At 48.9% G+C, this 27,530-nt stretch overlaps 2 protein-coding genes across 3 annotated transcripts in view; one reads left to right on the plus strand and one right to left on the minus strand.

The window, feature by feature from the left end:
• Window positions 1–3,499: 3,499 nt before the first annotated feature.
• Window positions 3,500–27,530, plus strand: part of Dapk2 (death associated protein kinase 2) — a 119,196-nt gene continuing 95,165 nt past the window's right edge. The window contains exons 1-2 of one of the 2 annotated variants that reach the window (XM_005075516.4): window positions 3,500–3,619; window positions 10,615–10,712. In XM_005075516.4, the coding sequence (XP_005075573.1) occupies window positions 10,621–10,712 (92 nt within the window). In that variant the 5' untranslated portion in view covers window positions 3,500–3,619; window positions 10,615–10,620. Of the gene's footprint in view, window positions 3,620–10,614; window positions 10,713–27,530 lie in introns of those variants that run through there. The other variant, XM_040739968.1, reaches the window with a different exon arrangement.
• On the minus strand, window positions 17,693–18,322 carry LOC101842433 (60S ribosomal protein L14-like). The gene is given in 2 exon segments (XM_040739969.1): window positions 17,693–18,115; window positions 18,117–18,322. Coding segments are annotated over 2 exon segments (627 nt in total). The 5' UTR covers window positions 18,321–18,322.

The raw sequence follows: 27,530 nt of genomic DNA on the forward strand, positions 1-27,530 counted from the left end.
GGTGCTGGGCACTGAACTCTAATCTCTGCAGTAACATTATGGGTTTATTGCTGAGCCAGCTTTCTAGCCCTTCTGGCTTTTGTTTGTTTGTTTTTGAGACGACGTTTCTCTGTGTGTCTCTGTTTGTCCTGGAACTTGCTCTGTAGACCAGGCTGGCCTCGAAGTCACAGAAAATGGCCTGCCTCTGCCTCTCAAGTATTGGGACTAAAGGTGTGTGCCACCACTGTCTGACTTTTTTTTAAAGATGATCTCTTGCTCTGTTGCTTAGATGGTCTTCAACTACGTTGATCAGGCAATTCTTCTACCCGGATCTCCCGGGTGCTGGGATTGTAGGTGCATGTCACCTCGCCAGGCTATCAGCATGTGCTTATCTAGCATCTTCTCCTGGGGTGTGTGATAGCTAATATTCATTGCCATTTTGGAAAGTCAGAGTCATCTAGGACACACACCTCTGGGCATGTCCAAGAGGTAGTTTCTAGGTTGAGTTGACTGATGGAGAAGACCCACTTCTTATGTGATTGGCACTATTCCAGGGGCTGGGCTCTGGACTGAACACAAAGGAGAAAGACAGCTGAGCAAACATTCATCTCTCTCTGCTTCCTGACTGAGCATCCAATGTGAGCAGCTGCCTCATGCTCTTGCTGCCACGATGGACTGACTGACTGCCTCATGCTGGACTGACTGCCTCATGCTCTTGCTGCCACGATGGACTGACTGACTGCCTCATGCTGGACTGACTGCCTCGTGATCCTGCTGCCCTTCAACTGTGAGCCAAAAATGAACATTTCCTGTTTTTTTTTTCTTTTTGGCTCTTTTGGGGGCCCACCACGCAGCTCTCTCTCTCTCTCTCTCTCTTTTTTTTTTTTTTTTTTTTTTTTTTTGGTTTTTCGAGACAGGGTTTCTCTGTGGCTTTGGAGGCTGTCCTGGAACTCGCTTGGTAGTCCAGGCTGGTCTCGAACTCACAGAGATCCGCCTGCCTCTGCCTCCCGAGTGCTGGGATTAAAGGCTTGTGCCACCAACGCCCGGCTCCAATTGGGTGTTTTACACAGGCAAAGTAACACAGCTTTTACAGAGGTAAACAAATGTAACATAAAAGAGTGCAACACATCTTTGCATCATTAAACAAATGTTCCACAGCATAAACAAATGTCACATCTTAAAGTGACATTCCACAACACTTTATTTCCTTTGGTTGCCTTTGCCATATGTTTTGTTACAGAGAAGCAACTACAACAGGGAACAATAGAGAAAAAGAAAGTCATTTTTTTTTCTTTTGTGGCATCACATTTGCATTCAATTTAACATGCTTTTTTATTAGGTTTGGGATAGCATGCAATCTGGGAGTTCAATATGGACAAGAGATTGGTTTTGCTTTTGTTGAAGGTGGATATTATAACTAGGCAGTGGTGGTGCATGCCTTTAATCACAGCACTGGGGAGGCAGAGGCAGGTGGATCTTTTTGAGTTCGAGGCCAGCCTGGTCTACAGAGTGAGTTCTGCAATAGTCAGGGCTACACAAAGAAGCCCTGTCTCAAAAACCTAAAAAAAAAAAAAAAAAGAGTGGGGTGTTGTGGTGCATACCTTTAATATCAGCACTCAGGAGGCAGAGGCAGGCGGATCTCTGTGAGTTCCAGGCCAGCCCGATCTACAGAATGAGTTCCAGGACAGTTTTCAAAACAATACAGAGAAAAAAAGAAAGAAAGAAAATAAAAAGGAAAGTGGATATTAATCATAAGTAAATCAGGGAAGTGACAAGAAAGTACTTAACTAAAAGTGGCAGGGTTCACACTAGAGTGACTTTTAGAGGGTGGACTCCAGGAATGCAGGGACATAACGAAATACTTGTTTTGTATCAGCAAGGCTAGGATGGTTTCCTACACAGCAGCAGAACTAAAGACAGGAGAGGAGATATTTGGGACTGGTTGGGGTATGAGGGACTTCCCTATTGTGGTGATACCTCACCACCAGGTTGTGTCCTTCTCTCTGCCCACTGACTTCAGAAGCCACCAGACGGTGGCTATTCCTCTGCAGCACGGTGTTCTGAGGAGAGCCCCAGAACCTGTACAAACCTGAGCGTCCAAATGCGAAGGTCTGGGATGTGCCTGGAGACTGTCCCAAACGCTGAGGCAATGGTCAGAGCTGGGTGGGACTGTCAGTGACCAGTGTTGAAAAGGTTGAGGGACAGTGTGCTCCTCTGGGTGCGTTTCACATGTTACCATTCTCCAGCATCACTCATGACTCCACCAGAAGCTGCGAGAAGAATTGTTCCCACTTTCTGGTGGCCACACATAGGATGGCAGAGCAGGACCTTGGACCACGCCCACAACTCAAACCTCAGCTCTCAGGAGGATCCTGTGGGTAACTGTGTTACTTTTCTTGATGAGAAAATACCCAAAGGGTGGGGGAAGCAAGTCAAAAAAGATCGTTTCGGCTCAGTTTGAGGATGTAGTCCACCACGGCAGCCGGAGTGTGAGGAAGCTGGTTACGTTGTGCAGCACATCGGGAGGGAAGGAAGGAGGGAAGGAGAGGAGAAGGGGAGAGAGAGGGAGGGAGGGAGGGAGGAAGGGAGGGAGGGAGGGAAGGGGGGGAGAGAGAGGGAGGGAGGGAGGGAAGGAGGGAGGGGGAAGGGAGAGAGAGAGAGAGAGGTGTGGCACTCGCTGTCCACTGTCTCCCCTCCCCCCCCCCCTTTAAAGTCTTGGACCCCAGCCCAAGGAGTATTGCTGTCCACACCTAGGATGGGTCTCCCCAAAGCTCAGGTAAGTCAATCTAGAAACCCTGTACGCGTGCTCAGAGGTTTATCTCCTAAGTGACTGCAGATCCAGCAAACTGACAGATTAACCATCTCAGTGACTTGGGGCTGGACGCTCTAGCCCGCAGTCTTTTCTTCCTTCCTCGATGGACTTCTGGCCTTAAACTGAGACCACTAACTTGGCTTCAGTTTTGTTTCCAGCCACCAATGCTACCACACGATTTCTTTTCTCCCACTCCCAAGTCCTTCATTAAGACAGGCCTCATGGCGATGCAGGGAATGACGCCAGGGCTGGCGTGGGGCGGGCAAACGCAGGCAGTCCTCACGATGGGCAGGGGGTAAGTGGGGGACATGAGAGTTTCCTGCCCCTATGTGAGACAAAGGAGGTGAGGTCCCTAGAGAATCTATGCTCACCAAGGATACCCGAGCTACGAGTTGGTGTGGTGGGCCTTTCTCAGGGTGTGCGTGGGTGACGAAGGGCAGAGGGATACTCTTTTCTGGACAGTTGGGCCGGGCTGTGTAGGGCGTAGAACGTAAGTTCACTCAAGTTGATTCGCCCCAAGTGGCACAGCATGTGAGAAACAGGGCGGGAAAGGAAGCAGGGAACCTGATGGCCGCCTGAGCATCCGAGCCCTCACCTCGGGGCTGTCCCTCGGGGGTTCCAGCAGGGGGCGCCCCGAGCTCCGGGCCGAGTGTCCGGGCGCGCCTCCAGCCGGCGCCTGGGACGGGGCTGGCCGCTCCGCCCCCTCGACACCCCGGCGGCTCTGCGGAGGACGCCGGGCGCAGGGAGCAGAGTTGAGCCGAGTGGCGCGCACCCCGACGCTCCTCGGTGCTGGTCCTGCCCGTCGCGCATGCAGCGCAGCCTCTCGCCGTAAGTAGCGCCCGGGCCGCGGGGCTCGACGGCCGCAGGGGCTGGGGCGGCGGGACATGCCTGTCTAGGATATGGCCCTCCTGCGGTTTGTGCGCTGTGACGGCACCCGGAGGTCGGTCTGCATGCTGCTACCTCTGGGTGCCTCCTAAGCTTGGCACTCTGATCCCGGAGACGGGGTGGGGAGACGAACAGAAGCCTGGCACCTGGGCAGGAGAAGGGAAAGAGCCATGCCTCAAGTTTGGTGGTCCAGTTCCCGGTAGAACGGGGACAAGCCCAGTCTTTGAGGGCTCACACCTCCTCCCTCCTTGGCCCAGGAGGTTGTTTCCTGTGAAATGAACCTCCAGTGTGGCCTAATGAGCTGTGGGCAGGTGGAGGGACACTTCCTGGCGCCCTGTACTCTAGAATCCGAAGCGAGCTAAGTGTTGCTCTTTTGGTGTCTGACATTGGTTCCAAACCACCTTAGCATCCTAGGGGAATTTTGTTGGCTAAAAGAACCTGGCACCTTAGCTGCTTCAGAGTTAAGTTTAAAGCCCCGTTTCACTCCTTACCCACCCCCTGTTAAGTTTTGGCATCTAAAGTGATAGCATTGATAGGATAGAGGAGGGGTCAGGGATGGGTGGGTTATCTGCTGCCCGGGGCAAGCTTCCTGCTGGGAATAAAAGACAGCTGACCCTGACCACCTCCCTCAAGTCTTCCATTCTGTCAGATATGGGGGCAAACAATGGGGCTGCCCAAAGAAGCCGAAACTTCTTCAAAAAATGAGGTTCTCATGTCACCTCAGAGAGGCAGCTGACTCTCTTCGAGCCCCAGCTTCCTTATCAGGGATTGTACAGAGGGGTTCTGTGATGCTAGCTAGAGTCCCCTCCCTTCTGCTGGCAGCTTCCCCAGAGCCTGAGTCTGAGCCTGATTCTTCATAGGTGTGCGCGCGCGCGTGTGTGTGTATAGTCTGGTTTCTCTTACTGGAATTGGGTGGGGTGAGAAGCAGAGAGAGTTAACATTGCAGAGTGTGGTTTGAGCATACGGGAAGACAGCAAATGTGGGGTGTTCCAGACCTAGGCACCCACTCTTACCTTCTAGTTTTCCCCCCAAAAGACCACTGTTTTTCCAATCCTGAGCCACCCTTGGAGGAGTTGGGTGGCTTTCAAGAGAAGCCCTGGGAAGCTTGATGGCCTAGCTGTGTGATGGTGTGCAAGTCCCTTCCCCTGCCTGGACCTCAGATGCCTCCTTTTGTCAAACAAGTGAGTTAGGCCAGATCCCAGCGGGCTCAGACTTTTGTTTCGAGGTGAGTTTTTACCCCATCCTCAGTCCACAGCAGGGACATGTGGGAGTGCTCTGGCACACTTCCTCACCCTGCTGACTTCTGAAGAAGAGATTAAACTGGAGTGGTTTCTGTGAGGCTGCTTTCTGTGGGGTCCTGGGAAGTCTGTGTTACCTCTGGAGTGTTGCTTGGTATTAGGGCCATGGGCAGGAAGGTGAGTTCCCAGGGTTCCCTTGGGAGAAATGTGGATACCCAGATGGGTGTCATCTTTGGAATGTCTGGAGCTGGTATCTTGAGTTGGGTCAAAAGCTATAGTCATATCCCTTGCCTGTGATACGTGGTTTCAGCTTCCAAAGCTGGTGGTTATAATTCTACCTTAGAGTTGCTGTACATGACAATTTACCAATTTAAGTAAAATTGGACTTGTGGAGGTGTTAGGAAAGAGTGACAGACAGGCTGCCACAGGTGTTTTACTTGGTAGTGAAGTATCTGCGCTGTGCTCTTGAGAAAAGAGGTGGGCACTAACGGCAAATCAACATTTATAGATACCTGCTGTGTATTAGCTGCTACAAGGGGATAGAGGTGAGAATGTTACAACCTTTGCTTTCATGGGGCTTCAAAAGCATTCCGCATGCGTCATCTCCCCTATATAGCAGATATTTATTAGTGGTTAAGATCACTGGCTGCTTTTCCATAGGACCTAGGTTCTGTTACAGCATCCACAAGATGGCTCACAACCATCTTTAACTCCAGATCAGAGGATCTGACGCCCCCTGCTGGCATCTTTGGGTACTGCATACTTGTGATGCATAGACATACATACAGGCAATGCAACCACACACAGATAAAGAAATTAAAAAAAAGTTTAAAATAGATATTAGTTCCATTCCCCCAGGGATCTCACATAACCCAGGCTGGCCTTGAACTCATTATGTAGCTGAGGTTGGCCTTGAACTCCTGGTTCCCCTGCCTCCTCCTGATTTATGGAGTGCTGAGGTTCAAAGCTACAGGGGCTTTGTGTGTGCTAAGGCAAGCACCCTGCCTACTGAACTACATCTCAGCACTTTCACTTTTTCATTTATTTTTGAGAATAGGGTTTTACCTTATAGCCCACACTGGCCAAACGCAGGGTACCTCCTGAGTGCTGGGATTACAGGCGTGTGCCAACCATATCCAGTGCATTTGGTACTGGAGATGGGAGTCGGGGCTTCGTACATGCTATGTACATAGCCTGAGACATCCTCAGCCCCGTGGAGAAGTTTTCTCCAAATTGAATCAGACAGTACGTAGTGTTTTTGTGGGACCTGGTTTCTCTGTTCTTCATGCTTGTGAGCTTTTTCCTGTGTTGTAGCACTTACCAGTACTTCACTGGTTTACACTGGTGTGTTGTGACTCCATTGTGTATATATATATTCGCTGGGTCTATCCATTCTCTTCTTGATGGTTCCAATTTTTAGTTGTTTCTAGTAGTTTGGTTGTTGGTAAATGGAGAACAGCTGCACTTGTTTCTCACCGTGTGTTCACAGAAATGGTTCCACAGGACTCAGAGTGATTTTTCCTGGTGTGTATCTCCCCTGGCAGTGTCTGGTTGCTTTGCACACTTGGCAACATCAGGGTTGACTAGCCCTGTTTTCCATGGTCCTAGGTTTGAAACTCAGAAAAGCTGTCTTGCGCTCAGCGAAGGGCAATGGGTTCTAAGTGACAGAACTGGAATTTGAATCCAGGCTCTTTTCCCCCACCCACATTTATTTTCATGTGTTTTGCCTGCATGTACGTTTATGCAGTACCCACAGAGGCCAGAAGAGGGTGCCAGTTCTCCTGAAACTGTTGTTACAGATGACTGTGAGCCACCTTGTGGGTGCTGGAAATTGAACCCAGGTCCTCTGTAAGAGCACTGAGCCCTCTCTCCAGTCCCTTTGCTCTTCTTTTTGAGACAGGTATAGATTATGAACTAGAATGAGAAAATTCTAACCTAAGCGTATTAGGATCTTTCTAAAGTTTGAAGACGGGAAAAACAGAGTCATGGAACCTCATAGAGAGGATGACATTTCTGCACCTAGACCCTGAGGGAATGGAGCGGCTACCAGGCAGGCTTCCCAGGGAAAGAGCCCTCCTGGAGGTGTGACACAACAGGGTGAACCAAGAGGACAGGTCCATTGTGGCTGTAATATAGGATATTGGAATAGGGCAGCCACCCATGCCCTCTACTCCATCCCGGTTCATGTTTCTGGGGGGAGCTGGGGTTCCTCTGAATCCAGCTCTGATGGCACATGGAGCTGGCCTCTCAGCAGAGGGAAGCTCATAGCTGTCGTAGAACCACACTTCGTGTTCCTGCCAACAGAATTTTGAGAGGTTTTCTGTTCTCTCTCTGTGTGGGATTGGTGCCCTCCCCTAAGAACTGAGTGAAGGGTTTGTTCGGAAGGAGTGTTGGTTCCAGGAGTCTTGCAGGGATGGTGAGAGCGGAGACAGGTTCAGTTTCTGATTTTGTTGAGTCAAACTCACTAAGAGAACCCCCAAACCTTTTCCCGAGAAGGGAGTTGAATCGATTGACTTCATGCCATGGGAAACAGAAACGCAGTGGCCTGGAACAAGCTGTGACAGTGAAACCATCCTCCTTATGTGTATGGTATCTTACATTTTTTTTGCAGTGGATGCCCACACCGGCGTATGAAGTAGACGCTAGGGTTGATAGGGGTGTCTCCATTTACAGATGAGGGACTGAGGGTGAGAGAGGGTGCCAGTCTGCTGTGGGTGACAGGGGTGACCATGCCAACCTAGTCCTTGCCTAGGCTTGCTCTTTTTAGTATCTGTGCACTCAAGCCCACTCTGGCCACACAGTGGACATGGAGGATACACGAGGGGCTGTGGGTGTTCATAAGCAGGTGGCCCTGGAAGTGAGACCTTGGGAGCCAGGCCTGTTCTGCTAGGCGTCCGAGGGATCAGTGTGCTTTGGCGGAAAGTATGAAGGAGAGGGCATTTTGGTAACAGGGCTGTGGTTTGTGAGAAGGAGACATGTGTACATCCCCTGAGATCCAGAACAACCCCAGTGTCTTGATGTTGGTAAGACCTGTCCTATATGACTATGTGATGGTCCCTCTACTCAGCCTAGAGAGGACAGTCTTTCAGGGTCATGGTCTGAGTATAGCTGGTATTTGATTGGCAGGCGGGAGAAAAACTGCCCATGCTAGCCTAAATGGGCCAAGAGGCCTTTGCTGAGGACCCTTGAATGATTCCATGGGCAGCTGACTATATCTCTGTAGTGGGGCCCTGTCCTCAGGGTGCTGTCTTTAGGTGAGCTCTTTGGGTAAGGGGATTGCAAGGGAGGGCTCCCTGTGACTCAAACTGCCCTGTATCTTTTGCTGAGGTGTCCTGTGCAGGCAGAGGTGGCTGTGTTACACAGATGAAGAAACTGGGTTCCTCTGCCAAGTGGTGAGGTCACAGAGCTAGATGTGAGTAGTACTGGAACCAGCACCTCAGGCTCCTGACTCCTGGTACTGTTTTAATTTGTCACATCATCCCCACCCATGCTCCCTGTGAGGTGATGAGTGAGCCTTTACCAATCCGTTCAGACTCGCCACCGGGTGGCACAGCCCCCAAGGGAGCTGAGGTCACTATAATCCCTTGTCTTTCCACAGCACTTAATCGTTCACAAAACAATTTCATGACTTGAAATTGATTTTTATGGTATTGGTCCTATTTTACAGATATGTAAAGCTACGTGTCCGGTAACTTAAATGATTTACCAAGGCAAAACTGGATCTTACATGCTGGGCAAATATTCTGCCTCTGAGCTGCATCCCTATATTTTGGCTTTTAAAAATATTGCTTTGTGTGTAGGGGTGTTCTGCCTGCATGCTTATCTGCATATCACACGTGTAAATGGATATTTCTTGGGGCTGCCAGCTCACAGAAAGACATGGAGATTTATTATTAATTATGGAAGCTCGGCCTTAGCTTAGGCTTGTTCTTAACCAGTTCTTATAGCTTAAATTAACCATATTTTAAAATCTATGTTCTTTCATGTGGCTCGGTTATCCTTACTCCCTATTCCCCATCCTGCTGTCTCTCCATCTGCTGGTGTCTCTGCCTTTCTTCCTTCCAGAGCTTTCTCTGTCCATAAGTCCAGCCTAAACCTGCTGCCTAGCTATTGACTTTTAGCTTTTTATTAATCCTATCACAGTGACACATCTTCACACAGTGTAAAGGAATGTTCCACAACACACATGTGCACAGTGCTAGCTGAGGTCAGAAGAGGGTGTCAGAACTGGAGTTACATATGATTGTGAGCCGTTGTGTGAGTGCTGGGAATGGAACCTGGGTCCTCTGGAAGGGCAGCGAGTGCTCTTAACCACTGAGCCATCTCTTCCAGCCCAGCTCTTGGCTTTTCACTGCTGAGTCCAGACTGGCCTCGAGTCCTTCATCCTCCCACCTCTCAGTGCGGGGGCCATGGATTCCTGCCTCCAGATAACTCTTTTCTTAGTAGAACAAGTAGCTGAAGTTCACATGGTTCTGTTTCTTGTTGAACTTCTTCAGACAGATCTCAACAAACAGGAAGGGCTCTTTTTTATGTTTCCCTAACAATATGGAGACAGATATAGTGGTACATGCCTATAATCTCAGCTCCGGGGAGGCTGAGGCAGGAGAATAACTGCAAATTTGAGGCCAGCCAAGGACCTCTAGACCAACATAGGCCCAGAGCAAGACCCTGTCTCAAAGAACAAAAGACAGGAAAAAGAAAAAAAGAAGAAGAGGAATCAAATCATGGGTTGGGGGAGATGGCTCAGCATTTAAGAGCTCTTGCTCCGGCTCTTCCAGACAACCCCAGTTCCCAGAACACATGGATGGGCTCACAGCTGCCTGTAACTCCAGCTCCAGGGCATGTGATGCCCTCTCCTGATCTGCTTGGCACCTGTACTTGTGTGCACATACCCACATGTAGACACATACATGTATATAAAAAGAAGATTAATTTTAAGAGAGGGATAAAAACCATGTCTTAGAGTTACTGTTGCTGTGGTGAAGCACCATGACAAAAGCAGCTTGGGGAGGAGAGGGTTTATTTGGCTTACTCTTCTACATCCCTGTTCATCACTGAAGGGAGTCAGGGCAGGAACTCAAACAGGGCAGGGACCTTGGAGGCGGGAGCTGATGAAGAAGCCATTGAGGGGTGCTGCTCACTGACTTTTTCATCATGGCCTGCTCAGCCTGCTTTCTTATAGAATCCAGGACCACCATCCCAGGAATGGAAACACCTGCAATGGGCTGAGCCCTCCCACATCAATCACTACGAAAAATGTCTTACAGCCAGATCTTCTCTCTCTCTCTCTCTCTCTCTCTCTCTCTCTCTCTCTCTCTCTCTCTCTCTCTCTCTTTCTTTTTTTAGTTTTTCGAGACAGGGTTTCTCTGTGGCTTTGGAGGCTGTCCTGGAACTCACTCTGTAGACCAGGCTGGCCTCGAACTCACAGAGATCCACCTGCCTCTGCCTCCCGAGTGCTGGGTACCGCCAGATCTTATGGAGGCGTTTTCTCGGCTGAGGTTCCCTCCTTTCAGATGACTCTAGCTTGTGTCATTGACATAAAAGTAGCCACAGGTGAGCCGCTCACACAGACCCGTCCTTAAGGAATCAAGACTGGGTAACTTAAAACTCTTTTCTCCCTTGCAGTTTCTTGTTTTGCAGACTCTTAGTCTTGTGCTAATTTGCATGGCCATCCTGAGTTTAGTTTTCTTTCCATTTCAGGATTGTATGGTCCAGGCCTCGATGAGGAGCCCGGACATGGAGACGTTCAAGCAGCAGAAGGTGGAGGATTTTTATGACATTGGAGAGGAGCTGGGGAGGTAAGAGACTGCGCGAGCGGTGGAGTGGTGTACGGTGGACCCGTCCACTCTTCTGTTGGCTGGTTGCGGTTGCAAAGCTGGGCTTGTTCCAGGCTGTTGGGAAGCTTTAAGGCAGGCCCGAGTCATCCTCAAGGATGACTCTGCAGATCTTGTCTGGCTCGTGAAATCATGTCACCACCATAGAAGAGATGCACAGCTGGGGTCTGTTTTCCATATTCTCTGACAGCTATGGGAAATCTGCATGAACTCTGTCCCTTTTTCCCCCATAAAGCCTTCTCTCTAGGTTGTCTGGACATATGACCTGTTGGTTTCTGTTCTTGGTGTCCCGTTGGGATTCTCCATGGTTCTCTAGGATTTTCTTTTTTAAGCTGGAGCCTGAATGGGAGGTGAAGTAATCCTCCTGAAAAGGAATTTGTATTGAGTAACAGCCTTACTAGCCTCCCCAGGAAGTTTCTAGGATCTGAGTTGTCATGTTTGCTCAGCTCAGAGCAGGGCTTTTCTAAACTTTCTCATCTCAAAGTCGTGATTTTGTGAGAGGAGAAACGAGAGATTTTCTGAAGCCTCCCCACCCCAGATTCTAGTTCTAAAATGATTCATATTTAGTGATTACAAAATATCAGTCCCAAAGTCCTGGTCTCCAAATCATGCAGAGGGTGGCAATTCCCTTCTCTGTGGTTCTACAGGCAGGAGACTCTGGGGCAGGATTTAAGAGTTTCCCAAAGTTGCTGAGGGCAGCAGGCAACGAAGCCAAGGTTCTGAGCTTCTCAATTTGTCTGCACACTTGTCCGGCTCCCTCCCGTGAGCAACGCTCTTGCACACCCAAATGTGTTCCCTAAGGCACTCCACCTCAGCCCCTCACACACCCAGCAGAACAAAACCTCGGACTATTTAGGGTGCCCACGGAACCAGACAGGTAAAACAGGAAGCCTTTCCCCTTCTCTAGAACTGTTGAATTAGCACTAATTCTTACAACCTTTGCTTTCAAGGCAAACAGAACAAAGCCAGGGAGCCTTCGAAGATGATAGGGAGCGGGGAGAGGGTGGGGCACAGGCCAGAGGGTAACCGACCTGGCAGACTTCAAGGACTCCTCAGCCTTGTGTTGAGCCTAGAAAAGAGATTTGAGAAGGACAGAGGGCAGAGGCTCTGGGGTCTTCCGCTGGAGCCTGCCTCTGTGTGGAAAATCAGGGTCTCTTTCCTACAGGTCGTTTAGCACTTCAAGCCCTACTCTCAACCTGGGAAGCAGCATCTCCTGGCAGGGAACTGCTAGAGGTGTTTGAGTTGGTGTCCTTGCCTTAGCCTGTGTTCTGTGCCATGGGTACGATGATGAGCAAGGTATCATGTATCCCTCCTAGAACTCCAGCCTGGCTAGAGGCATGCTTGATAACAACGGGTGTCTGAGGGGCAGAGAAACGGAGAAGTTGGCTGGGCAAGGGACCTGGAGAAGAATGCAGAGGTTGTTCCTGGGGAATTTCTGTGTCATTCCCTCCTTGCCTTGCCTCTCCACCCCTCTGGACATGAGCTGTTAGAAACCAGAGACAATCGTGTTTGCAGGCCCTTTCTTGCTGCAAGTGTAAAGAACTTCATGTCCCTCAGCCGGGATCCTCCCTCCACGAAGTTCTGGTTAGACAAAAGGACAGTGAGAGTCCTCAGAGACCTGGGACCCGTGGAGTGCTCAAACATGCTAGGTCTTGGCTGGAGCTCAATTGAACTAGAAGGCCAGTAAAAGTCCTTCCTTCCAGGATCCCGTTTGACTGAGGTTCAAGGTGGAGCTGGGTCCTGCAGGGGGCCATAGAATGGGCTGGGATCAGAGCTGCTTTCAGGTAACTACACAGTCTCTTTGTGGGTGGGAGGTGCTGGAAGACGCCGCCCAGGGTGCTCTAGCTACTGAGTGATGGATGCTCTTAGCCCACAACCACTCAGCGTGTAAAAGGCGGGTCCTACTCTCACCACCCGATTCTGTTCACTTAACATATTGAGGACCTACTGTGTGCCAGGCCTTGCCTAAAGCAGTGCAAAGTAAAACATGGGTCCCGTCTTCTTTCAGTCTGTGATTTATTGATGTAGAGAGGCACTAAACAAGTGGATTAGAGGGTGAGTCATGATCAGGTCAGATATGAAGGGAAAGGACAGGGTGCTCTCAGGGAGGATAATGGGAGACATGTGTTTTCTTCTTCTTTTTTCAATATTTATTCTTCTCTCTTACATTACACCCTGACTACAGTTTCCCCTCCCTCCTGTCAGTCCTAACATCCCACCTCCCGTCAGGCTGGTGAGAAAGGCTGCTGCCTGGGGCTCTGGCTCCCCATGCTGAGTACTGACTAATACTCATCTGTACACACAAGTGTGGCTCCAGCCTGCTCAGGATCCTGGCGGTTGTCTGCTGTTTCTAGTGTTTGTTTGTTTGTTTTTTTCTCGAGACAGGGTTTCTCTGTGGCTTTGGAGGCTGTCCTGGAACTCGCTCTGTAGACCAGGCTGGCCTCGAACTCACAGAGAACCGCCTGCCTCTGCCTCCCGAGTGCTGGGATTACAGATGTGCGCCACCGCTGCCCAGCTGTTTCTAGTGTTTAGAGAAATGCTAGCTTATATAGTTTGGCCTCTCCCAGTCTTTGTGACTACCAGTGAGGCAGAACAGGGGACTGGAGCAGGCCTCATAAGGAGACTCCCGTTTAACCCATTGTTTTATAGATGAGGCTAAGACGGGTGGCTTGTCAGTGTGTGACGGAATGAGGGTAGGGACTGCTGATCTAGTTTGGAGTCCCAGCCTTGAAGGAATATAAAGACCCACAAACAGAAAACCGTTTCCCTTTATTTGAATGCTTCTGGGGAGTGGGAGGGAATATAAGGTAGGGTGGTTATTTTCTTTTCCTTTTTCTGTTTGCCTTTGAAAGTAGGTGTTTGAGGCCAATCTTAGCAACATGATGAGACTCCTGTGTCTGAAAACTAAGAGCCAGGTATATGGTGCACACCCTAATATCAGTGCTTGGGAGGCAGCTGAAGGATCTCTGTGTGCTGGAAGTCAGCTGGTCAGTTACCTGGTAAAACCCTGTCTCAGAAAAAAAATCTGCATCAAATCACCAGCTATTTTTATTTCTGAGTCGTCCCTCTAATCTTTCCAGGGGTGTTTTTCACAGCTATATACACCCCTCCTCCTTTGTGTCCACTTGTGCGTGGAGTTCACATTCCTCCAAGTGCTAAGGCAGAGGAGCAGGCAGCCCGGAGAGGCCAGGCATGAGATTAGGCCTATCTCACCTTTGTTTGTGCTGGACTCTTTGATGTCAGGTCCGCATCTAGTGTCCTGTCTCAGGCATCAGACCACACTGAAGCTAAGGCTAGAGGTCCCCCAAACTTCTGTGACTTGTTTTTGTTCTTGCTGGTCCCCTCACTCTTAAAATTTTTACTTTCGGGGAACTGGAGAGATGGCTCAGAGGTTAAGAGCACTGGCTACTCTTTCAAAAGACCTGAGTTCAATTCCTGCACCTACTTTGGCAGCTGAAAACTGCCTGTAACTTCACTTCCAGGGGATTTGATATCCTCTTCTGGCTTCCATGTCAGCAGGCATGCATTTGGTTCCCACATACATGCAGGCAAAACATCCACACACATGAAAAAAATTATACTCCTTCCTTCCTTTCTTCCTGTTTCAGATGGGGCTGTAGTTTTCTGTCCCCTGGACTAGACAATGTGGAATAAAGTTCTTAGGTTCAAGAGGCTATCCAAGTCTACCTTGGGACTGGGCAATGTAAGGAGGCTGGAGGCTGTGGCTGTTTCTCTGTGGGAGGCCCTGGATGCTGCAGGGCCGGGCAGGACCTCTCACCCGTACTGCTTATGCTTAGGAGCCCTGGGTGATTCGCTGCAGGTGAGCTGATGGGGATCCTCAGAACCCTCACTCTGGTTTCCTCAGTAAGGGGGAGACTGAGGCTCACCCTGCTTTCGTTTTAAAAGCACCCACTCTCCCAATGGCACTGTCTGCACGCTTCCAAGCAGAACTTTTTTCCTTTCTGAGACAGGGTTTCTCTGTGTAAGAACCCCAGCTGTCCTGGAACTTGCTTTGTAGACTAGGATGGCCTCTCAGAGGCCACAGGGATCTGAGTGCCTCCTCCTCTGGAGTGCTGGGATTAAAGGTGGGTGCCACCACACTGTGCTATTCTTTTCTTAAGATCCAAATCACGTGCTGTCTCCCAGCAGCCTGCGATGACCTGCCCAATTCCATCCCATACTCTTCCTAAAGAATCAGTTCGTTTTTATTCTGTACCCTCAGATCTAGCACATCAAACTTCACAGTACACAACAGCGCTTCCCCAGTGGACTGCAGGTTCTCCACCTGCTGCCTGCGCTTCCGTGGACTTCAGCTTTACCCAATGGTCTCCACCCCACAGTGTGGTCTCCACCCCTGTCCTTCTGCACTTGACAAGTTCTCAGCACCACAGTCACCCGTAATTAAGCACAAAGCTATCTGGAAGCTGCTTTGGGTTAAACGTGACGTGGACAGCCTCAGTCACACCCTCGCTCTCATAAAGCCCTGGAATTTCGGTAGAGTGGGAAGCAGAACGCAGAGGCACTTCCCTCCACAGAGCACTTGCTATTAATTCTTTGGTTAAAAAAGTTACATATTAATTAATTTGTGTGTGTGTGTGTGTGTGTGTGTGTGTGTGTGTGTGTGTGTGTGTGTGTGTGTGTGTATGAGATGTGTCCATGAGTGCAGCTGCCCTGGAGACCGGATCCCCTGGAGCTGCAGTTACTAGAGGTTGTGAGCTGACCAACATTGGTACTGGGTACTGATCTGAGATCCTTTGCAACAGCAGTTGCTTGTAACCTGAAGCTGCCTCCCCAGCCCCACGTTAATGTTTACTTACATTTTTTTCCATGTATGTACACATACATATGAAGACAGTGGGGTGGGGGCTTGGTTTTCTCCTTCCATGATGTGGGTCCTGGAGTTTGAACTTAGGTGTCAGCCTAGGCAGCAGATGGCTTTATCTACTGAGCCATCTTGGCAGCCCCTGTATTTACTTCTTACACCATCACGTGATGCAGATACTATCCCCATCCTGCAGATGAAGAAGCTTAGCCTCCAAAGCACTGAGCAATTACCTCTGGGAACAGAGCTGTGGGACCAAGAAGTCAAGTGGGAAATTCCACCATGACACAGCAAGCCTCAGAGAAAGTCAGGGCTAAAAAACCAGGGACTTTCTCTAGTCAGAACTGTCTCTCTCACTCTGCTCGGCTACTTTTTTTTTTTTCCTGGTATTTCCTGAGAATGCGAAGTGACTGGCCTCATGTCAGCGATCTCCTGTCCTTGTCAGCCTGCTCAGAGTCCACCCCGCCCTTGCAGAACAATGCAAGTGGACTCAACGTTCCCATTGAACAGCGAGGAAAAGAAGAGAATAAAGTTATATATTCATGGTCACACAGTCTGAGCAGGACAGCTAGGACTCTGTTCTAGGACTGTCACATTGGAAAGCTCATGTTCTTTTTAGATTTATCTATTTTATTTATGTGTATGAGTGTGCAGCTCTGTGTGTGTGTGTACTCTGTGTGTGTGTGTGTGTGTGTACTCTGTGTGTGTGTGTGTACTCTGTGTGTGTGTACTCTGTGTGTGTGTGTACTCTGTGTGTGTGTGTACTGTGTGTGTGTGTACTGTGTGTGTGTGTGTACTCTGTGTGTGTGTGTGTGTACTGTGTGTGTGTGTGTACTCTGTGTGTGTGTGTGTACTCTGTGTGTGTACTCTGTGTGTGTGTACTGTGTGTGTGTGTACTCTGTGTGTGTGTGTACTCTGTGTGTGTGTGTACTGTGTGTGTGTGTGTACTCTGTGTGTGTGTGTACTCTGTGTGTGTGTGTACTGTGTGTGTGTGTACTCTGTGTGTGTGTGTACTCTGTGTGTGTGTGTGTACTCTGTGTGTGTGTGTACTGTGTGTGTGTACTCTGTGTGTGTGTGTACTGTGTGTGTGTGTACTCTGTGTGTGTGTGTGTACTCTGTGTGTGTGTACTCTGTGTGTGTGTGTGTACTGTGTGTGTGTGTACTCTGTGTGTGTGTGTACTCTGTGTGTGTGTACTCTGTGTGTGTGTGTACTCTGTGTGTGTGTGTGTACTCTGTGTGTGTGTACTCTGTGTGTGTGTACTCTGTGTGTGTGTGTGTGTGTACTGTGTGTGTGTGTGTGTACTGTGTGTGTGTGTGTACTGTGTGTGTGTGTGTGTGTACGTGTGCTGGAGCGGACACGCGAGCATGCCTGGTGCCCCCTGGAGGTCAGAAGAGGGGGTTGTTTTTCCCTGTAACTGGAGTTATGCATGGTTGTGAGCTGCCATGTGGGTGCTGGGACCTGAACCTGGGACATCTGCAATGGAGGGACCACAAAACCATGGACCAGAAGTTCAGAGGAGAAAGCTACCTCTTTGGGAGGGGCACCTTTTCATGACTGAGTCTCAGAGCCGGTGGTAAGGGAAGGGATCCTTAAAGGGAGGGCTCTGTCCGGACTTGGGAAGGGTGGGCCTGGGCTTAGGTAAAAAAGCATAAAAGGGTGAAGGGCCAGAGCTGCCTGCAGAGAGCCCTGGATGGCAGAAGTCGTGGATGAGGGAGCAAGGGAGGCCTGTTCGTCACCCATTGTGAGGAAAACAAAGCACAAAGCCACTCAGACAAAGTGGCTTCATGGAGGGAGCCTGCTTCAGTCAGTGGGAAGCTCAGCATACATGCAAATTGTTCCCTCTGATGGGCGGGTCTCATGGAGCCCAGCTTGCACTGTGAGAGCCTAAGGGCTTCTCCTGAGAGGGCCATTGCAGCCGTCGACATCTACCCAGGGTTTGTGGGTGTTCTTCACTTCCTATATGCTTGTTGTCAGTGTGGAGAGTTTATGTGTGCGTTTTACTCATTAAAAAAATTTATACCCTTTTGTGTACCCAGAGTTCATATACTAAATTTTCTTTTTCTTTCTTTCTTTCTTTTTTTTGCCACACGTCAAAAAGAGCCTTTATTCCTCTGTGCAGCCTCATGCTTTCTTACCAGCGGCCTTTGAAGCAGGTGCTTTCTGGGCGGGGGTTTTCTGACCCTTCTGACCTTCAGCGGGAGCCGCTGCCTTCTGGCCTGCAGCCTTCTGGGCCACAGTCTTCTGGCCTGGTCCTGTAGCCTTCTTGGCTGGAACCTTGGCTTTAGCAGCAGCTGCTGCAATGGCAGCCTTAGCAACAGGTGCCTTTTTGGGAGACGCTTTCAGGATAGCAGCTCTCTGAAGTTTCTTGACCTCAGTCTTGATTATTCTGTTCCTCATTTTCTTTGCCTTCATGACTTTGAAACGATCAAAATCTGTCATCTTGGCTTTCCTTTCTCGGGCATCAATCTTCTTGGCCCGTCTTGTGGCTGCCCATTTCGTATTGATGTCTGCCTTTTCCCAAGCTTTCCTTACGTACTTCTGGCGGGGAACTGTGTGGGAACTTGAGGATGAAGTCGGTAAGCTGCATACATTTGAAAGGCATGGCCTGTCTCCTCACTCGAGTGCAAGGTCCATCTACTAAAGCCCTGTTCTGATTGATCACATCCACGATTGCGACCAGCTTGCCGACATGAGGCCCGAAGGAGACATAGGCTACCGGGCCGACCTCCACGTAGCGCCTGAACACCATGTCGGCAGCGTTCAGCGAGAAGGATATACTAAATTTTCAATGAGAAAAAAAAAGGTAAAAATAATGGGGTCCTGTGAACTTTCACCTAGATATTCCCCCAAAATTAAAAGACTCATTTGTGTGTGTGTGCGCGCGCGCGCGCCTGTATCTGTGGAGACCAGAAGAGGGAGTTCGATCTCCTGAAACTGGAGTTACAGGCAGTTGTGAGCGAGCTGCCTGTTGTAGGTTCTGGGAATCGAACTCTGGTCTTCTGAAAGAACAGTGAGTGCTCTTACCCACTGATGTATCTCTCCAGATCCTATCTTAGTTTGTTGTTGCTGGTTTGTTTTTTTATTTTGTTTTGTTTCTGAGACAGGGTTTCTCTGTATAACCCTAGCTGTCCTGGAACTCACTCTGTAGACCAGGTTGGCCTCGAACTCACAGAGCTCCTCCTGCCTCTGCCTTCCAAGTGCTGGGATTAAAGGACTGTGCCACCACTGCTGGGTCTCCTATCTCAGTTTTTAAAAGCTTTTTTTTTGGTTACAGTTTTATTTGCTTATTTGTGCATATGTGAGAGTGTACTCACATCACAGTGTGTGTACATGTGGGAGCCAGAGGACAGCTCTTTCCTTCCACCATGTGGGTCTCAGGGACTGAACTCTGCTCTTGAGAACCTGCCTTTATCAGGTGATAAGTGCCTTTACATGCTGAGCCATCTTGCTGGCCATAGATATCCCAACTTTTAACATATTTTCATCCCTCCTCCTTTTTTCCTTCTTGCCCTGCCTTCTCTCTTTTTTCCCCTGAGTCTATGGGTATATACATTTCTGTTCATCATTGTTTTTGAGCCATTAGAGAGAAGTTGCAGACATAATGCTTCTCCATCCCATGATACCTCATCATGTATTTCCTAAGGACATTGGCATTCTATTTTTATCACCATTATTTAATACAATAAGCACTTACATTTATCCTAATTATGTCAACATTTCTATTTCTATTTTTTGGTTTTTGTAGGGATTTGATAGACTATCTCACGATGTAGCTTAGACAAGCCTAGAATTTGCTGTATAACTCAGGCTGCTCTCAGACTGGCAAACCTTCTGCCTCTGTCTTCTGGGTGCTGGGATTGAAGGCGTATGTCACTATGCCTGAGTCTCCCATTAATGGGGCTTTTTGGATGGCCCCCCACTTGATGTAGAATTTCATATAGCCTAGGCTAACCTTGAACTTGCTATTGTAGCTGAGAATGGCTGACTTTCTGGTCTTTGCCTCTATTGCTTCCTAAGTGGTGGGATTACAGAATGCCTGGCTTATGTGGCCCAGGGGATGGAACCCAGGGCACTGTGCATGCTAGCAAGCTCTCTACCAACTAAGGGACCTGCCACCCCATTAGTGTTCCTTGTAGTTTTTCTCCCTACTTTGCAAGACCCAATTCAGGATTATGTGTAGCATTTTATGGTCACAGCTCTCTCATCGTTTTAAATCTTGAACAGCTCCCAATTTGTTGTGGGACACTGGTCTTTTTAAGCACCAGCCTTTAAAAAATTAAACATAGATCAGTTAGCTCCATTCTCTTCTCCTATATAAATTTTCTTAATGAATATTTCTGTTTTTCTTAATGCTAAAAATGAGAGTGTTTCTGTGAACCCGTTTGTTCACTGTCCTCTTTGGCATTATTTTTGTTGGGTGTGTTCCCAGAGGTGGCATACCAAGGCAAGAGTTATGCTTAAAGGTTGAAAGGAGAAATAATAAGGAGAGTGCGATGTCTCACATCCCCTGTGGCTTTTGTGTGTGTGTGTGTGTTTGTAATAGTTAAAGAGTTTGTGAAGGTATGTTAAGATTTTTCCATTAGGAATTTCAAGTAGTTAAAATGTTGTTTACTTTCCCCTTAACCTTAAATTTTATTGTCTTTGTTTCTTTACTTTTCCCCCAAAGCATTTATTTCCTTTTGCTACATTTGCATGGATAAAGTGAAAACCTAGCCATAGCAAGGCAGGTAGGGCACATGCAATCATCCTTGTTTCACATATGATGAAAGCAAGGCAGGCTGCCGAGGACTAGGAATAGGAGTGGAGTTCTGGACATAGACGGGAGGTGATACCTCCCCAAGCTGCAGAAGGAATGTGTGGTCCTTAGGGACCCCAGGATGCCAGTCCTGGGGTCTTCTTTGTCTCTGCTTGTATGAGTAAGTAGGACAGTTCTGCTTGAAAGCATGCAGACAGTGCCATTGGGAGAGTGGCTGCTTTTAAAACGAAAGCAGGGTGAGCCTCAGTCTCCCCCTTACTGAGGAAACCAGAGTGAGGGTTCTGAGGATCCCCATCAGCTCACCTGCAGCGAATCACCCAGGGCTCCTAAGCATAAGCAGTACGGGTGAGAGGTCCTGCCCGGCCCTGCAGCATCCAGGGCCTCCCACAGAGAAACAGCCACAGCCTCCAGCCTCCTTACATTGCCCAGTCCCAAGGTAGACTTGGATAGCCTCTTGAACCTAAGAACTTTATTCCACATTGTCTAGTCCAGGGGAAAGAAAACTACAGCCCCATTTGAAAAATCTGAATTGACTTCTGTGTGGCAGGCCCTGGAGCTTATACATATACATATACATATAGTCACATATATATATAGACATATATATATAGTCACAGAGATCTAGCTGCCTCTGCCTCTTGTACACTGGGACTAAAGGTTTGTGAGAGCCCCCGTGCCCAACTACCATAGGTTTTTACAAGTGAGCTTTTCCAGTGGATTTGATGGTAGGAAACTCCAAATTAGAACCTTAAGCAAGCAAAATGTTACCTGTACCACCATTTCTGTCTGGGGACCAATATTACTTGTAAAAGTCCTCAATTACTTAGTATATGTCGAATTACATCACTTATAGACATTTTGCTTTCTCCTGTGTTATATGATATTCAGATAGTCATGTGGATCCTGTCTTTTGGTCCTCAGTGCCTCAAATATTTACCATTTGGCCCTTTGCTGAGAAAAATACGCCTGCCCCTGTTCTTCTTCAAGAGTGCTGACTGTTTACACAGCAGAACTTGTTAAAGTGGACAGCCAAGGAGGGGAAGGAACCAGTGTGTAAGCAGGTCTCTGTGAAAGGGGAAGGGGAAGAGGGGCCCCGGGTCCCCTGCTCTGCCGTCCCTCTCACTGCTCACACAGGGCCCAGGTGTTCAGGGCTCATAGAAGAAGTCGCATTGCAGAACTGCCCAGGTGAACCCTGCTGCTCTCAGAGAGGAAGGGAAGGAGATCTGAGCACCAGGGACTGTCCTTTCTAGACCCCACTCTGCACTAGGCACAGGGCCCCATGGCCTGCCCTAATCCTTGCAGCCCTTGAGGTGCTGTGAATTCTTCCTTTTTTATAGTTGAGAAACAGAGGCTTAGAGACCTTCACCAACTAGCCACCAAGAGTCAGAGCTGGGTTTCACCAATGACGCCTGACTCTGGTCCAGCACTCCCTTTGAGGTATGAAGTTACCTAGTGTTTCCTTCCTGCCTGTGACCCTCAGGTCCCTCCAAAGAGCAGGGAAGAAGATTGATCGGTGCCTTTGGTATGTTCCTAGGTGTCTGTGGAGGATCCCTTTGATCTGTGTCCAATCCATTTCCATGACTGGGATAGCTTCCTGTCATACCCCTATGACAGCAACTAACCTGAGGCTCTGGTACCCTACTGGAGTTCTGAACTGCTGGACCTTCTGTCTTTAGGTCACTCATGCTTAGCACTTTAGGGTGAGGCTGCAAGCAGAGAGCAGACCATGACCCATGATTCTTTCTGGGTTGTGTGGCATTCCTGTCATCCTGTGTCTTGGAGGTACCTGACTGAGAGCAGCTGAGTCCCAAGCAGGAGGACAGCCCAGGGTCAGAGCCCGAAGGGCCCGTCCTAGCAGTACTACTCTCGAGCTCTGGCGTTACCAAGTCTGCATCTGATCCTGGCTCAGCCATTGTGAAATGTTTGATGGGAACAACTTGGCCCTCTTGTAGGCTGTGTTTATTTGTCCTGGATGGTCGTTAATTCACAGGGCTGTTAAAACACCACATGTGCAATACAAGCCCTCCATGTTTTCCATCCTTTTGGAAGCCCCATCCTTTAGCATCCAATGTCCAAATAAAAATGAACACTCCTGGACTACTGGCCCATGCCTTTAATCCCAGCAGTTGAGAAGCGGAGGCCAGCCTGCTCTACACAGTGAGTTTTAAGCAAGCCAGGGCTACATAGCGAGGCCGTCATAAATGAAGGCAGTGGCGGCAGTGGTAGCAGTGGTGTGGGTGTGTTCTGGGGAGATGGCTCAGTCGTTAAGAGTACTGTTGCTCTTGAAGAGAACCTGGATTTGGTTCCCAGTGTCACATAGTGGCTTACAACCACCTTTAACTCCAGTTCCAGGGGTTCAGACACTCCCTTCTGGCTCCCACATGTATCAGGCATGCACATGGTACACACACATGCAGGCAGGCATTTATATATATGCATACAAGAAAAACAAATCTTTTTTTAAAGAGCATTCCATTCATGGCACCAGGAAGTCCTGTTTCCTGATCCAGCCCTTCCAAAGCCCCCAGGGAGTGCTTCCTCCTCCACAGTCAGGCCCTCAGAGCTGGACCACCTACCTTCTTGGAGACAAGGCTACCTATCCTCTGTGACCTAACTCAGGCAAGCACCAAGGTCCAAATTTGAATCTGCCCATCATCTCTGAGACAGCTGCAGGGTCAGCTGAGAAAAGAGGAGTTTCTGCACAGAGAAGGAAATGGCTTCTAGGTGGGTAACAGACACCTCTGGTCATGTGACTTGTGTCCTCTGCCATGCTGCTGCTAGCATCTCTTGTACTTATCACCCAAGGGAAGATGGATGGTCCTTCCCTTCACACTTGGGCAACTGAGCCTGTTATTATGACCTTTCCCTAAGTGGATACTATTCTTCCCTCCCTCCCTCCCTCCCTCCCTCCCTCCCTTCCTCCCTCCTTCCCTCCCCCCCTCTCTCCCCCCCCCCTCTCTCTCTAGACAGGGTTTCTCTGTGTAGTCTTGGCTGTTCTGGAACTCACTCTGTAGACCAGGCTGGCCTCAAACTCAGAGACCTGTCTGCCTCCGCCTCCGGAATGCTGGGATAAAAGGTGTGTGCCACCACTGCCTGGCTGTATCTTTTATTTTTGAGGCAGGGTCTCACAGTATTTAAGGCCAGGCTGGCTTTAAATTTGTGATTCTTCTGCTTCTGTCTCCTGAATACCAAGATTACAGCCGTGTGCCACCACACCCAGTGACTTCTTTTGTAGATTCAGAGGTACTTTGAAATTTCTCCTTAAAAGAAAGCCAGTTCTCAGGCTAGGGAGATAACTCAGTCAGTAAAGTGTTTGCCATGTAAGGTAGATAGCCCCTGAGGAACACGGCTCAGTATTGACCTCTACCTCCATGTATACACACACACACACACACACACACACACACACACACACACACACACACAGCACCACCAAAACCAAACAGAACAGCTAACTCTGGTCTCCAAACCATGCGTCCTGTGCCTCTGTGAGCAGGTGACAGCTACCTGCTTCGAGCACTTTCAGAGCAGCACTTTTCCTCTCCTTGCCTCAGATTTAAAGGGCGTAGTTTGTTGGGTGTGAAGTGCCCAGCAAGTGGCCACAGATATGAACACCTTTGTCCTGTAAAGGCAGCCAAGTTGGTTTGAAGAGCTGGACTAAGCAGTCTTTTCCCTCTGTTGAGGCTTGATTGTCCCTATGTGGGGCTAGTGGACAGTAGGGAACCACTGTGCCCATCTTACAGATAAGGAAGCAGAGATCCAGTGTCTGCCCTGGAGAGCAGAGAGGTCAGACTGAGTGGAGACAAGGCTACATGTCAACAGAAGCTCATGAATGCAAATCTGTGCGGCACTCTTGAAATGCTTCCTGGGACACAGAGGTTTCATCTCAGGCTGGCGGCTGGTTCAGCAGGAAAGAGCACTTCCTGCTCTTGCCATAAGTGGTACCCACATGGTAGCCCACAATTGTCTGTAACCCAGTTCTGGCCGCCAAAGGCACTATGCACATGGTGCACATACATACATGTAGTCAGAATGTTCATACACATAAAATAAAAATAAATACATCTTTATAATCCTATGGTAATTCTTGAGTATGGAGTCATGAGGGGCGTCACACATGAACCCTGATGTGGGACTCTTCTGGAGTCTGACCATGTCCCTAGAAGATTTCTTGCTGGTTAGGAAGGTCTCCAGGTAAGAGACTTTGGATTCACTAAACTCTTCCATAGTTCCTAAGTACCTTCCCTCAGGGATGCGTGTGTGCTAGGCTAAGTTCATGGGGCAGTTGAACTACCACCTCTAGCATAAGGCCAAGGGTCACATCTGGGTATGCATTACTGATGATGGTCTGTGTGAGTTTGGGCAAGCTGCTTCAAACCCTCAGACTCTTGGCTTTTGTCATGTGGGAAACAAGAAAGGCAATGTGTACTATGTGCTTTATCAGGTCAAGATTTGAACCCAGACCTCTCCTGAGGACTAAATGAGGCTGAAACATGTTGCATGGTGGTTGTCATCTGTGGCCACATATCTGAACCACAGAGATTTCAAACAAACATACACGCAAGGGTTCAGATTTAGAAGTCTGGGACAGTGCCCACCCCTGTGTAGAATGTACAGTTGGATTCAAAATCACCTCTCCAGATGGTCCTTGAGACATACAGTAGGCTCTCTGGAATGTTGGTTTATTCCCTTCTTCTTTATTTTCTTCCTGTCGTCGTCCCGCCCCACCTCCCTCGCCAGACAGGGTTTCTCTGTGTAGCTCTGGCTGGCCTCGAACTCAGTGATCCACCTGCCTCTGCCTCAGAGTGCTAGGATTAAAGGCGTGTGTGACCATCGCCCAGCTGGTTTACACCTTTCTTTCCTTCATTAAAGAAGTGTCTTTGTCATTTGTCTTGGCTGTGTTAATTCACTCATAATGGAGGGCTCCTGGGCACTCTTCTCTCCCCTGCAGTGTGTGCATGTATATATATGTGCGTGCATGCATGTGTGTATGTATGTGTGTGTTCATGCACATGTGTATGTATGTGTATATGGTTGTGTGCGTGTGTGCGTGCGTGCATGTGTGTGTGTGCGTTTGCGTGTGTGTGCATGCATGTGTGAACATGTGGAGGTCAGAGGACAGCCTCTGATGCTGGTTCTCACCCTCCACCTCATTTGGGAGGTGGTGCTCTTTGCTGCTGTGCTGACTAATCTAGCTGATACATGAGCCTCTGGGGGATTCTCCTGTCTCCACATCCCATTTTGCCGTAGGGTTGCAGACATGGTTTACTGTATAGGCTCTAGTGATCTGAACTCAGGTCTTGCCTTGGCTAGCAAGTGCTTTTACCAAGTGAGCCATTTCCCAAACCTAACCTAATGTTTTGACAAAAATAACCACTAACCAGAGGAAGAATTTTGCTTATCTAATTGTCCATAATTGCAGAGCTGCTCCTTCAGTGTCTCTGCAAGATTGCCTAATGACGAGCACCATCAAGACTTGCTGACCCATGTTGATTTTGACTAGGGTGTTGATAGTTATCCTTGTAAAACTGCTTTAGCCCTAAACATGTGTCTCTAAGATGCTTCCTTCTTTCAGTTGTCACCTCATTTCCTCTTCGCCGGCCGAGGCTGTCGGTCCAGCCCAGCCTCGAACTCACAGAGATCCGCCTGCCTCTGCCTCCCGAGTGCTGGGATTAAAGGCGTGCGCCACCACCGCCCGGCTGACATGTTTTCTTGTATGACATCTGAAATGGAGACAGGAAAAAAGTGGCTGCTAGACCGAAGAGATGATGCAGCTAGCCCATCACCTCACCACTCACCATCCAGATCTTATAGTTATTCCCCCTCTAGCTGCTCCATTCGGGGCTTGTAATGAATCACTTTTTTCCCCCTCCTGATCCTCTGCTCTTATTCCTCTTCTTGTCTTCTTCCTAATTCCTTCTAGCCCTCTGACCCTTTATAAATACATCCTTTCCCTCTGGGACCACCCATGGGTTCCTCTTCCCAGCATCATTTGTAGCCCTTAGGGTCTGTGTTTCATATGTTATCTGGGTGCAGTCTGCATTCTCAGGCAGACTGTGAGCCCTTTGAAGACAGGGCAGCTGTTGGTTTTCTTACTGTCCTTGGGACTTCTAGGAGGTAGCTGGATCTGTCTTCAGTAGGTGATCAATACACATGGGCTGCCACAGTCACAGGCCGTGTCTAGCCATTACTGAACTCCCAAAGGCTATGAATTTGTGTCTGTACCAAGGAGAAGGTAGAGACACATCCTGGGTGGCATTTCATCAAGGTCTTGGTCCACAACCTTTATTGTTTTCTTGTCTGGAGGGGAAAGAGCCAAGGAACAGGCATGCGAAACTGTTTGACATCCCAGTGGCTATTTAGAATATTTACTTGGGCACTTTGTGGTGTCCCAGGGTCATCCCGAATTGCAACATCTTTTTTGCACAGGTGTGGGCCTGGTGACCCTTGTCCTGGCTTGTTTCTTTAACTCAAGAGAAGCCAGTTTCCTTGGACCCAGCTGGAAGCATCTTCTCTCAGGGAGGGAGGGCACTAGAGACCTCCTCTTGTAGGCAGGGCCTGCTCTCTCTCATCTGAGCAGGAAGATGAAGAGAAATCCTTTTGTTATAGAAACTCTAGATCAGGGTTGTGGCTTCCTAGGGGCTATCTAAGGATTAGAAGAATAGAGAGTCAGCTGTGGCCTCTGGGCAATCGCCCATAGACTTGGAATGAAGAACTTGGTTGAGGTACTAATTTACCAACCAGTGTCCTCGAGTAAGGCACTTCTTCTTTGGGCCATATGTTATTTTGGTGGCAGGATCTGAACTCAAGTCTCACTGGAGGTTCCTCAGTGTTTCCTCCACATTGCCACTTCACAGAAACAGGCCTATTTGGTACCACAAAAAGTTACCTTTCCTTTCCCTTTAACTTGTTCCTTTTGCTTCCCAAGGTGCCCTTGAGAAAAGGACTTTATTCCAGAACCCTCTTGTTGGACGACTCTCCAAAACATCCTCCTGCTTTCCCTTTCTATAGGTATTCCCTTCTAGTCCGTGGACTTCCTTGGATTATCCAATGAGTGTATCTCTTGACAATCTTCCAACAGAGATGGGCAGACTGGTATTGCCTTGGGGAGACAGTGTGAGCTCAAGGCCGCCCAGGGCTACATGAGAGTGAATCAGTTTAAAAGAGAAACAGAGCTCACACATTCAGTCCCAGCACAAGAAA

This window comes from Mesocricetus auratus, unplaced genomic scaffold, assembly GCF_017639785.1.
Source record: "Mesocricetus auratus isolate SY011 unplaced genomic scaffold, BCM_Maur_2.0 Super-Scaffold_100691, whole genome shotgun sequence".
NCBI classification, from domain to species: Eukaryota; Metazoa; Chordata; class Mammalia; order Rodentia; family Cricetidae; genus Mesocricetus; species Mesocricetus auratus.